The sequence below is a fragment of the Carettochelys insculpta genome, chromosome 14 (assembly GCF_033958435.1).
Source record: "Carettochelys insculpta isolate YL-2023 chromosome 14, ASM3395843v1, whole genome shotgun sequence".
Lineage (NCBI taxonomy): Eukaryota > Metazoa > Chordata > Testudines > Carettochelyidae > Carettochelys > Carettochelys insculpta.
In genome coordinates, this window is record NC_134150.1 from 5,887,903 (window position 1) to 5,901,328 (window position 13,426).

A 13,426-nucleotide genomic window follows, 5' to 3' on the forward strand; every position below is an offset into this window, starting at 1 on the left:
CTGTTCTGATATGGCTGTAGTCTGAAAAAGTGGGTCTGTCCCACGAAAGCTCAGCACCTAATAAATTATTTTGTTAGTCTTTAAAGTGCTACCTGACTGCTTTTTGTTTTGACACTTTCGATTGGTGAGAGACAAGCTTTCGAGCTGCACAGAGCATTTCTGCAAGACGTGTTTTCATATTCATACAGCCACGCACAAGAAACAAAGGTTCAGGAGCAAAAAACAACAAAAAACTGACATTATTTTTTATGCTTTTCCAAGTTACCACCTGCACACGCTACACATCTGCAAGCATGAAGAAATGAAAATAAAAAAATCCAGGGTTCAGTGCTGCAAAATTTACTACCAATCGCAATTTTTCCTACTAGGAGTAGTCCCACCAAGGTCTCACTTGTGATGCTGTGCACACAGCTACTACTGGTGGCAGTGTGCACAAACACCTGGTGGATCGGGTCGCAAGACATAAAACAAGCCAAGGAAAGGCAGCATGGAGCAAGCGGGAACTTCCTAGTTCCCTCTGAGACTCTTCAGAACAAACCTTCCCCTGTAGCTAATTCAGATTCACTTCCCAAACCACCCAGAGTGTGGAAGGAGCCCTGGCTGCAGCCTCATCACTCACTGGAACAAGGCAGCAGCTCCATGACCGAGGGTGAAGTAACAATTTCTCCTCAGACCACTAGGGGTGAGGGAAGGAGGGCAAAGAATCACTCCCTACATCACAGACTGTGCCTGGTGGTCTCTTAAGGAGATGCAGCCATGCCCCAGCACGTGCACAGGGCAGACTTCATAGTTACCATCCAGCCTCAACTGTACCTGTACATGCTGGGGTTCGAATGCACCGCCTCCAATGGGCCGCCCCACTGCTGACCCACCCTGCCCCTTGGCTCCTTCCCCAGCCTGCATAGCCAGAGATTACTGGAGCAGGGGGCAGACAGAGGCAGCAGCCACAGGGGATCGCCTCCATGTGGCCCCCCTTGCCCCCATCATTCACTGCCTGCTGCCTCCGGCCTGCAAAGGCCTCCCAGCTGCCTGCAGAGAAGTGAGGCTCTGCAGGCTGGGAGGCCAAGGCAGAGCCACCTGCCCTGGTAATCCTCTGCCTCCTGGGCTGAGTGGGGAGGAGGAGAATCTTCAGGATGAGCCGGGTGGGGTGTCCTTGGGCCGAGGGGGGGCCTGGGAGTGGGGGTTCGGGCAGAGCCGGGGAGTGTTTGGGCTGGGGAAGGGACTTTGTTTGGGTAGGGGGGATATTTGGACCTTGTGGGGAGGTTCAATCTGAGGGGAGGTGGACGAGGGGGTGTTCAGGCCAAGTGGGGGGTTGTTCAGGTGGGAGGGGACATTGGGGAATCACGAGGGGGTTCAGTCTGAGTGGGGACAAAGTGTTCGGGGGGGTATTGCAGGCTTGTGGGGAGTCAGTCTGAGAGGGGGTAGGGTGGAGGGGATCCTTGGGTCAACCTGGGGGTGGGGAGGGCCTTGTGTGGGGGGTGGGAGGGGAGATTGTTTGGAGGGTGGAGGGCAAAACAGGGTGAGAGTGGGGACAGGGTCGGCTGGAGAGCTGAGGGAGGTGGGAGAAGAGCAGGGACTACTATGGCACCCCCCAGAAACTCCTGCGTACGGGCCTGCTCCGAACCGGCGTGTTCAGGGAGAAAAATTAGTGCCACACATTGGGGTACAGCTGACCCTGTGAAAGCACTGAAGCTCTGATGCATTTTGTCTTCTAGAAAGAAACAAGACAGCAAGCTGATGTTTGTATTCACTGTTTGCTTCCAATGTCACTTGTCATGATATTGCTTAGACTGGCTGGAAACACAGTGGATGGGGACTATTTATTGCATTCAAGAACTTTTATCAGGTTACACATAATCGACTTACACAAAGAGCATGGAGAGCTTATGACAATAAAAAACTCACAAACAATATGCTATATTACTTTGATAACTGGGAAGAGTATACGAGGTAATAAATGGTAAACCTACAGTATATTTATTTCAGAGGACTTAAAAATGATCTACAAAAATTAACCAGTTAAACCTCTGGCATGTAGGTAGCAGGATCATAGGATCATAGAATCCAAAGGCTAGAAGCAACCTCAGGGAGTCATCGAGTCCAGCCCCCTGTCCAAAGAAGGCCAAACACTAAACTAAATCATCCCAGCCAGGACTTTGTCAAGCCAGGATTTAAAAACCTCTAGGGATGGAGATTTCACCACCTCTCTAGGGATCGCATTCCAGTGCTTCACCATCCTCCTAGTGAAAGAGTTTTTCCTAATATCCAACCTAGATCTCCCCCACTGTAACTTGAGACCATTGCTCCTTGTTCTGCCATCTGTCACTACTGAGAAAAGACTCTCTCCAACTTCCTTAGAACCCCCTTTCTGGAAGCTGACGGCTGCTATTAAATCATCCCTCAGTCTTCTCTTTTGCAAACTAAATAAGCTCAAATCCCTCAGCCTCTCCTTCTAGGTCATGTGCTCCAGGACCCTAGCCATACTGGCTGCCCTCTACTGTACCCTCTCCAATGCATCCACATCCTTTCTGTACTGGGGGGGCCCAGAACTAGACGCAGTACTCCAGATGTGGCCACACCACTGCCGCATAAAGGGGAACAATAACTTCTCTAGATCTGCTGGCAATGCTCCTGCTAATGTACCCCAATATGTCATTAGTCTTCTTGGCTCATATCCAGCTTCTTATCCACTGTACCCAGGTCCTTTTCTACTACACCACTACTTAGCCAGTCAGTCTCCAGCCTGTAACAATGCCTGGGATTCTTCCATTCCAAGTGCAAGACTCTGCACTTGTCCTTGTTAAACTGCATCAAATTTTTTTTTGGCACAATCCATCAATTTGTCAAGGTCTCTCTGGACCCTATCCCCACCCTCCAATGTATCTACCTGTCCTCCTAGCTTAGTGTCATCCACAAATCTGAAGAGGATGCAATCCATCCCCTCATCCAGGTCATTAATAAAGATATTGAACAATACTCCCCTAAGAAGCGATACTTGGTTCACTCCACTTGAAAACGACCGCCAACCAGTCATCGAGCCATTCATCATATGTTTACTAGGTCTCTTCCAGCTCTATTGTTCTATGATTCTATGATCACTACCTGTGGACTCGACCATCTATTCACCAGCTTTCTATCCACCTTAAAGTCCATTCCTCCCTAACTTGTAGGCAAGAGTATTGTGGGAGACTGTACCAAAAGCTTTGCTAAAGTCAAAGTACGTCATATCCATTGACTTCCCCATGCCCTCAGAGCTAGTTACCTCATCATAGAAGCTGATCAGATTGGTCAGGCGTGACTTGCGCTTGGTGAATCCATGTTGACTATTACTGATCACTTTCCTCTCTTGCAAGTACTTCCAAATGAATTCCTTGAGGATTCCCTCCATGATTTTTCCAGGGACTGAGGTAAGGCTGATGGATCTATGGTTCCCTGGATTGTCCTTCTTTCCTTTTTTAAAGATGGGCACTACATTTGCCTTTTTCCAGTCATCCAGGACCTCTACCGATCTCCACAAAATTTCAAATATAATGGCCAAAGGCTCTGCAATGATATTTGCCAACTCCCTCAGTACACTTGGATGCATTAAATCTGGAGCCATGCATTTGTGTATGTCTAGCTTTTCTAATTAAGTGGGATCCCCCCCACACTTAACAGGTGGAGAAATTGAGAAACAGAGAGACAACGAAATGATAGCTGAGCCCAGGGTTGAATCCATGCCCTCCCACCTAGCCCTGCACACTAAACATTAGGCAATGCAATCCATACAAACAACACAAATCTGCAAAAACCTAAGGAGCTATGCCAGTATGCTAATTACAGTTCATTGCTGAACCAATGTTTAGGAATGTCCTGCATGTATTCAACTGTGTCCTCAAGGAGTAGGAAAATGAGTGACTCTTCTGAAAATTTGTAATGATTCAGATTAGGGTTTTGCAGGTCTTCCATCTGGCTGGTTAGTCAAGCCAAAATATCCACTGTAGTAAGCTTATAAAAAATATTCTGTACTTCTTCAGAACTCATCTCGGGTACTACCTGCATGTAGATTGTTTGCTAAAACACTTTCAAAAAGGCTAGGTGTCTCATGTCATCAAATGACAGCTGAATTCACGGCAAAGAGTTCCACACCAGATTTCAAAAGAAAGAAAGCAATGCAATTCACTAGTACCTCTGCAAAATATTGCTTTAATATTTAGAGTACACAGAACAAGAAAAAAATGAAGATCCATTAGCAAAAAAACATTATTCTGCAGCTTCTCTGTCAGGGCAGAATGATAATTATGGGTCGAAACTGAACAGTCATATTCAGCAAAGCACTTAAGAAAGCAATCTCTTTTATTTTTTCCTGAATAGGGATGGACTTAGGCACATATTAAATACTTTCCTGAGCTGGGGTCTCTTTGGTAAATGTCTCAAGATAGATCCAGTCACTCTAGAACTCCAATTATGCTAAAAAATAACTGTCTAGATTTTACATTGCATTAGAGATAGTACAGAAATGAAAGCTTTGCATTATAACTTATCATTATCTCTACATTTATTTTAAGATTTAAGACACAAGATACTGACACATTTATTTGAACCCTAAATACAAATGGGTAATTTCCTCTCTTGTAAAAGAATTCCATATCACGTGCTTTATTTTTCATAATCAAATGGCTCAGACACAGCCATTTAAAAGAATCATTATTTTATGTTGCAGCAAAGCATAGTAGAACCAGGGCCTGATTCTAAAAAGTGACTTCTGCTCACATTTACCTGAATGGGGGTCAAGGGCGGCAGACATGGCCCTGATCCTGCAGTTCAATGCATGGGTGAAGTAATCTGCCCAAGTGCCATATTTTGCAGGATTGTACTGTTAGAATAAGAAGAAAAAGTAACAAGCCATAGTGTTCTCAAAGTGCCAAATAATTTTTAATTCTACAAATACACCTGAAATCATTGGGTGATAGTGCATCAAAGTTATCTTCATTGTTAGCTTGCAATTATAATTAAATGTTTGCAATACACTCAGAGAGCATATGCTCTAAATCTGCGTATCACTAGAACATCCTTGTTTGCTGAATGAAAACTATTAGACCGCAAGATACATAGTCCCTCACTAAAGTCTCTATAATTCGGTTTTATAAAAGCATTCTAATCCTAATTACAATCCTAAATACATCTCTTAAATTACTGTCATTTCTATCTCCCATGTTTAATACATTCCTTAGCACTTCAACAATCAACTAGTCTCAGAGGAATGCTCGCAGTTGTCTATTACCAGCGTATGCTATTACATAGTCCTTTATTTTACCATTTTTCAACATAAAATTGTTTAATCTTATTGTCAAACCATAATCTTGCCATGAAAACTACCACAATCTCTTGACATTCTGGTGCTATCCACGAATTGTCAGCACCTAACAATATGGCTGGGGCCCCACCAAATTGATGGGTATGAAAAATCCATCACAGACTGTGAAATTTGCCACCAATAAATCTGGCTATTTATCAGGGGGCTGCTGTATTTCCACCTTTACTTCTCTGCTGCCTTCAGAACTCCGTGGCTGAAGAGCGGCGACTTCTGGCCTGGCACCCAGCTCTGAAGGCAGCGTTGCTGTCTGCAGAAGTGGCATAATATGGAAGGAGAATCATCACTTTTGGGGTAAGGGCAAGGCTGGCCTTATGGATGGGTGAAGGCTATGGTTGCAGGGTAGGAAGGGTGCTGTTTTAATACTTCCTGCCCCTTTCCACCCAGTCAGGCCAAAGCACACTGAACCCCCAACTGCTGGGACCAAACCTGGATTTCCCAACCAGGGGTCTTCTACTATACACCAGGCTGTAGTACCAGGCCTTAGCCACACTCCAAAGATTTCTTCTTCCCCTGCATGGATGCTTCTGGGGCTGGGTCAGAACCACCTCCAGGAGCCTCCCTGACTACAGGAAGCTCCATGACTGCTGGCTGGGAGAACATGAGAACAGCCATACTGGGTACATCTAGACCAGCATCCTGTCTTCCAACTGTGGCACATTCCAGGTACCCCAGAGGGAGTGAACAGAACGAGTAACACTTCCTGTCACACATTTCCAGCCTCTGACAAACAGAGGCTAAGGACACCATTCCTACCCATCATAATTAATTAAAAATCGATGGACCAATTCTCCAAGAATTAATTCATTTTGAACCCCAGTAAAGTCCCGGTCTTCACAACATCCTCTGGCAAGGAGTTCCACAGGTTGACTGTGTGCCGTGTGAAGAAATACTTCCTTTTATTCATTTTAAACCTGGTACCCAGTAATTTCATTTGGTGACCCCCAGTTCTTATGTTATGGGAACAAGTAAACAATTTTTCCTTTTTCGCTTTCTCCAGACCTTTCATGAGTTTCCAATGCCCCGCTCTGAAGGCGGTGCTGCCGCCAGCAACAGCACCGCAGAAGTAAGAATAATCAGGTGTTACTTTCAAATATTTTATCAGACTGCTTCACAAGGTACAATCCTAATATACATATCATTATTTAATTAACCTCCACAATATAAATACCAGCAAGTTGTTCATTCTACGGTCATAATAGCTGATACCAGTGCTTTGAACACCTCTCTCTGACTATGCCTGCTGCTGTATTCATAGCAACACTGCTGTCTCCACCCTACAGTTCTCCTGAGTTTCCACAGTAAAAGGCACCTCCCAGTTCTGACTGCTGATAATGTAAGCAGGTCCACCAAGGCAGGTTTCTGTGAATATTTAACTCAGGTATAGACCCGCAAGCATGCCACATGTTGCTTTGAGATCTACTGTGCAAAATCTCTGGAAGACAACCATTATTACTGAATTAACGGAGTAGCATCCGCTCGCTATTTTATCCTGTTCTGTCTTGTTTTAAAAAGATGAATGCTGCCGCACAGAGCTACTCTCCAGTGACTTGGTATGCCCAAGAGTCCCACAATGGACGTCACCCGACTACCCCTCCTCTCTGCGGGTGATTTGGGTGTATGGTGGGTGAAGGGAAGGCACAGCTATGTGGCTGTCAGCACGCGCACACACAGCCATTACCGGGGATGTCTACCGCAGGCAATCGGATGGAGCCATGCATTTAACCAGGTGTTGGTGTTTGTCGGCAGTGGCCCCTCCCTCCTCCAGATCTGCCGGGAGACCACAGGCAGGTTTGCAAAGCAGCCCTTGCGCGCAGGGAAAGCGGAGCCCGTCTTTGTCGAAACACAAGCACAGGACTCGGAAAAGCCGCTCGAGACGCCTAGGGCTGCCCGGCAGCTAGAGCCAGGGAGCGTCTGCTCCGTGGGAACCAGCAACCGTCCCCCCCCCACCCCGCCCCTTGCTCCCTCTGGGTTGCCGGGATGCCCGCCCTCCGCGGGTGTGAATGCAGATCGTGCCCCCGCCCAGCTGGACAGCGGGGTGGGGGCCGGCAGGCAGGAAGGGGCCGATCCTGCTCAGTGCCATGGGGCCCCTTCCCTGCCGTGCGCTGGAGAGCACCGCCCGCGGAGGGGGGGCGGGGAGCAGAGCCCGAGCGGCTCCGAGCCCCTTCGGCCATTGCCGAGGCCGGTCTGTGTCTCCCGACGGCTTCCGGACGCCGCCGAGCTCTGCCGAGCTGCCCGGGCCAATCGACTTCCCCCGGCGCCGCTGGGCGCTGTCCACCACTCGAAACGCCTGAAATCGCCCCGGCCCGGGCCGGCTCTCGGGCGGAGCCCCTCCCTCGCCTCATCTGCACAGGGGCCCCCCGGCTGAGCGGCCACGGGGCTGCAACCTCCGGCAGAGAGCAGCCGGCCACGCCCTGCGCCCCCAGCCTCTGCCGAGCCGCACGCGGGCGGGCGCGCGCGCAGCCGGGCCTCAAAGCAGCGGCTCCCTGTGCAGCGAGCTCGGCACCCCGCCCCGCCCCGCCCCGCGTCTTTACCCGTTACAAGCACCCTCCCTGCACTAGCCTGCTCGCCCCCACCCCCAGTTTGCAGAGGAGAGGCAGCCACTCCACCAGCGGTGCCAACACGTGTGTGTGTGTGTGTGTGTGTGGCAGCCGCTCCACCAGCGGTGCCAACACGTGTGTATGTGTGTGTGTGTGTGGCAGCCGCTCCACCAGCAGTGCCAACACGTGTGTGTGTGTGGCAGCCACTCCACCAGCAGTGCCAACACGTGTGTGTGTGTGTGGCAGCCGCTCCACCATCAGTGCCAACACGTGTGTGTGTGGCAGCCGCTCCACCAGCGGTGCCAACACGTGTGTGTGTGTGTGGCAGCCACTCCACCAGCAGTGCCAACACGTGTGTATGTGTGTGGGGGGGGCAGCCACTCCGCCAGCAGTGCCAACATGTGTGTGTGTGTGTGTGGCAGCCGCTCCACCAGCAGTGCCAACACGTGTGTGTGTGTGTGTGTGTGTGTGTGGCAGCCACTCCACCAGCAGTGTCAACATGTGTGTGTTTGGCAGCCGCTCCACCAGCAGTGCCAACACACTTACGTGTGTGTGGCAGCCATTGCACCAGCAGTGCCAACATGTACGTGTGTGTGCGTGTGTGGCAGCCATTACACCAGTAGTGCCAACGTGTGTGTGCGTGCGTGCGTGTGTGTGGCAGCCATTGCAGCAGTAGTGCCAACCCGTGCGCGTGTGTGTGTGCGCGCGCGCGCGGCACCATCTGCCCAATGAGGCACCGTGCGCGCGCGCAAAGGTGCCCCTGTGGAGCCCCTGGGCCGGCCCAGCCCCGCGCCCCGCACCGCCTTTCCTCGCTCGCTCCCTGCCAGGCTCGTGAGCTTTGCAAACACCGGCGCCCAAGAGCAAGGGCCGGCGGAGGGGGAGCCAGCCGGAGGAGCCGCGCTCCGACTCGGACAGGGCTGTTCCGAGGAGCCGACCCCGGCTCCGCGTGTCACCGATTTTCTCCTTGTCCGACTCCCCCGGTGTGCTAGTGGCCCCGGAAGGGCTGAAATCCCGGGACGGGGCTCGCCGGCAGCGAGGCTCCGGCCTGCAACCCGCACGAGCAGCCGGGGTTCGAGAAAGGAAGAAATCAGCGCCTGCCTGTGTCGGGCAGCCGGCCCGGCTGGGACTGTGCTGCGGGGGGGAGGGGGGCGGACAGCCCAGCCGGTGGGGCCCTGGATACACCTGTGCCATTGACCTCCACTCGGAAACCCGCCCTCCCCATCCCCGCCCCACCCCGCCCCGCTACCTTCCATTCAGCACCGCCGCCGGGAACAGCGGACAGCGGCTCCCCCCGCCCGCGCCGAGCCGCCGCCTGGCGCTGCCTCCCTCCATCTTCTCCGCCGTGCAGAAAGCAGCGCCGCAGACGTGCCATTGCAACGGGGCCACAAGCCACAACAGAGCCGGCCCGGCGGTGCTCAGACAAACATGGCGGGCACAGGCGATCGCACCCCGAGAGCCTCCCCCCGCCCCCCAAACAAATCACCGCGGCGGCGGAGGGGGAGGGGGTCGAGCACTTACTTCATCTGCTTGACAATGGTGCTTTTCCCAGACTCGCCGGCCCCTGTTGGGACAGACACGGAGAGGAGAGGCGTGAGCGCGAGACTCCCCCAGCCGCCAGGGCGCCTCCGCGGGAGGGGGCAGCTGTGCTCAGGGAGGCGGGGTGGGGGTGGGGGCTCGTCCCCCGGTCCTCCCGGGGCAGACGGCGCAGGGCGGGAGGAAGCCGGGCCGGGATGTGGCCGGGGGGGGGGAGGGGGGGTTTGCTTACCCAGCAAGAGCAATTTCACGTCTTTGGCGGCGCTGATCCCGTCCTCCTTGAGGTTCTTCTCGATCGCTTTGCTGCGCTCCAGGGCGGCCCGCTCCTCCGCGCTCAGGGTACATCCCATGGTGGCCCCCCAAGAGCGGAAAAAAAAAAAAACACAAAAAACCACCACCACGCCCTCGGCGGCCGCCGCCCCGCTCAGCGCTCCCAGGGAAAGGGGGAAACGCCCCCCGGAAAACCTCTGCCCTCGGCAAGCAGCGGAGCGCCCCCCGCTTTGCAACGGCCGCCCCTCCTTCGCCGCTCCCGAGCAATCAGTGCTGCCGAGCCGAGCCGAGCCGGGCGAGGGCTGAGCGCTTCCTGCCGGAGGCGGGGAGGAGAAGGGTGGCTCCTGCCCTGGCTGCAGGGATTTCTCCTCCAGTGCAGGCGGGGGTCTCTAGTGGGCGGCGGCGAGGGCTGCGAGCGATCGCATCGTGCGGCGGCTCCTGGCGGAGAGGGAGGCAGAAGGGGCAGAGCGAGCCAGGGAGGGGGAGCTGCGCCAGGGGTCCGCACTCACGGGCTCGCCTGCCTCCGTGACGTCCGCAGCGCCCGCCCGCGCATGCTCCCCGAGCGGCGCGCGCGGCGGCGGCGGCGGCTTGCTGCTCCCGGGAGCCTGGGGCGGGAGCGCAGGGCGGCGGCCGCCAGGGCCCCGGGAGCCGGCGGGAGAGCAGCCGGGGCGCGCGCTGTGGGGCCAGCCGGCCTGTCTGGGCGGGATGGAGTGCGGGCCCCCGCGGCTCTGCAGCCTGGGGGAGAGGAGGAGGGGGAGGGGGAGCGGGGGCTGGACAACTTGCCCTCGTCTCCCTTCCATCCCTCAGCAAAGCTCTCCCCGCCTTCAGGGGCGGTCACAGCGCCGAGTACCAGGGCGTTGGGGGAGCCCTGGCAGACTGTGTCCGCAAAAACCACGGGAGGGCCTGGGGCACCTTACAGACTACCAGGTTTATTGGAGCATCAGCTTTCGGGGGCAGGGACCTGCTGGGTCTCCTTGTCTGACCTCACCCGCTGCCCCATGGCAAAGGCTGGCGGGGGCTCGCTCTGTGACCTGGGGCAGGTGCCAGGTGCAGCAGTGCCCTTGTTGCCTTCCCAAGAGGCGCCCCTTGCTTTGCAGGACGCGGGCTTCTGGACTCGGAGCTGCTTTAGCCGTGTAAATCCTTAGTCTCCTCCCTGGTCATTGGGGCTGCCTCTACTTCAAAATAACAGACATCCGTTATTTACGAATGTCGTTATTTATGAGTGTCCTAAACCTCATTGCAGGAGGAATAACGCCTGTTTCGAAATTGCTATTTTGAAAGAGGCGCTGCTAAGACACGGCTGGGCGCTATTTTGAAATAAGCCATAATGGTGCCAATGACACTATTTCAAAATAGTGCTATGTGTTCAGAGTGCTGTTTTGAAATGCATTTTGTGCGTAGCGGTGCTATTTCAAAATAAGCTATTTCAGAATAGCTATTTTGAAATATTTCAGAATAACTGTAGGGTAGACGTAGCCTATGTAGGTCTGTCCTAGCTAACTTGGACAGTGAGGAGAGAAAAGGCTCTAGCCTGGGCTGCAGGTAACTTCCTGTGCTGGCCTTGAACAGGTCACTTATTTTTTTCTGTGCCTTTGTTTCTCCTCTACAAAATCATATAATCACAGAATTCTAGGGCTGGAAGGGACCTCGGGAGGTCATCTAGTCCAGCCCCCATGAAAAAGGCCTTTCTCCCACTCATTGTCTCTTTTCTTTATTTAGGGTCTTAGACTGTAAATGCTTTGGGACTGGGACTGTGTTTGAGTGTGCGCATGTACCATACATGCCTAGCCTGTGGATTGGGTAGAGCTTGTAGGTGCTGTTTATGGGTGGAGCATAATAACCGACTCTATGAAATACATCTGACTGCAAAGATGGGCTCTGTTAGGCCAATGCAAATTTGGTGTGGGGCAGGGGGACGGATGAATGAAATGAGAAATGGTTTTCCTGGTGAAATCTCATCCCAGGTTCATACAAAGACGTGTCTGTAGAGACGCATGACTTGATGACTACCCATTCTTTTCATCCTCTCTGGAGCATTTGGCATTAGCCTCTGTCAGAAGACAGGATACTGGACTAGATGGACCTTTGGTCAGACCCAGTATGGCCAGTCTTATGTTCCTATAATCTTAATTAAATTGTTGGTTTTTCTTTTTTTCATGCAGATATATGCAGATTTAACTGGAAGTTTGTGTTCCCTGGGGAGTTGGAATGGAGCGTATTTAAGTATTTCTTGATGTAGTTAGATTAATCACCAACAGGGATGCTGTCAGTGTGTGGGTGCAACAGTGAGATTTTTTGCTTTGTAAAACCCCAAATATTAATAGAAATAATTCATATTATTTAAAAATAATAAAACTGTTTTAAATTTTTTTTAAAGCTGAAAATTAATCTTTGCACTGTTTACCACCCAGGTCTTGCAGCATTATGCTATTGCACCAGAAACAAAAAATGAAATTGACTGTAAACTAAAGTAAAATTGATTTATTGGGTGATGAGCTTTCATGGGACAGGGCCACTATAAGTGGGTCTGTCCCATGAAAGCTCATCACCAAATAAATCATTTTGTTAGTCTTTAAAGTGTTACATTTCTGCTGCGTTGTTTTGTTGGAGTACAGACTAACACAGCTCCCTCTCTGTTACTGAAGTAAAATTGACTAGTTTATTTCTATAATCCAGGATACAAAAAAAATAAAGAGCATTTATGAAGAAAAGTGAATTAAATATTTCACACTCTATCTTAATAATGCGTTATGGTAGTAGTAACAGATGATTATTTTATTAGAGAATTTTTGGTCAGTCTCTTAATGTTTAAAAAGATACACAAAAATGAAGGATTTATTTATTAAATTATATTAGTTCCAGACTTTTCTTATATAATGTCAAATCTTTTTTTTGACCAATGTTGTTTAATCTGAAAGATGGTGGTTCCTGACTTCAGATACTCCAGCTTTGCCATTTTTATGTTAGTATTTTGGTTATGTTTGGAATCGCTATGATGAACAAGATTATTCCTCTTGTGGGCCATTCACTGCCAGTTAATCAAAATATCCCCCTGGCCAAATTATTTTTTCAATTTGGATTATTATTCTCCACCTGCAAAACTGACACTTGCTTTAGAATTCCAGCCAGCAAAATTCTGCATTTCCTGGCTAATTTTATCAGTTAGATTCTAAATAAAAGTTGTGAAACAGAGGAGAATAAGAAAGTGTTAGTAGAGAAAACTTAGGTAAATAATGACATTGTTTACAACTCTTTCATAGTATTACAGACGTGCTATTTATTTTCTGTTTTAACACATAAAGTTGATGCATGTTGTGATATCTGACCATGAATGATACCTAGCAACACAATGATGAATGCAAACAGAGAAGGTTAGGTAGAGGGAAAATGCACAACACAGGCCAAGGAACAAAATGGAGGGCTATCGAGAAAGAATGTAAGGAGAACCAAAAGAATGTTTTATAAATAGATAAGAAACAAGAAGATGGCAAAGGGAGGTCTGCTACCAAATAGTGAGATAAAGCAAATTACAGACGTGACAGGGAAGACGTGAATGCTTACTGGCTACTTTTATTCAGCCTTCTCTAAAAATGTTAATTATCACAGGAGGCTATGTACAAACATAGAGCCAAATCCTATGAATCCTTAGAAAATCCTCAGCTGCTGCCCATGTGCCACATTGTCCCACTCTGACAATCAGGGTTTTCACTAGAACAGAGCGGAAAAGAGG

At 50.7% G+C, this 13,426-nt stretch overlaps 1 protein-coding gene across 3 annotated transcripts in view; it reads right to left on the bottom strand.

The window, feature by feature from the left end:
* Positions 1 to 10,225, bottom strand: part of GNAO1 (G protein subunit alpha o1) — a 362,264-nt gene extending 352,039 nt beyond the window's left edge. For 2 of the 3 annotated variants that reach the window (XR_012647482.1, XM_075008784.1), the window contains exons 1-2: positions 9,659 to 10,225; positions 9,412 to 9,454 (exon numbers count right to left, since the gene is read on the bottom strand). Coding sequence is in view for 2 of the 3 variants with exons in the window: in XM_075008784.1 (XP_074864885.1) it covers positions 9,412 to 9,454; positions 9,659 to 9,776 (161 nt within the window). In the remaining variant the exon portion in view is untranslated. The remainder of the gene's footprint in view (positions 1 to 9,411; positions 9,455 to 9,658) is intronic. The other variant, XM_075008783.1, reaches the window with a different exon arrangement.
* Positions 10,226 to 13,426: the final 3,201 nt, after the last annotated feature.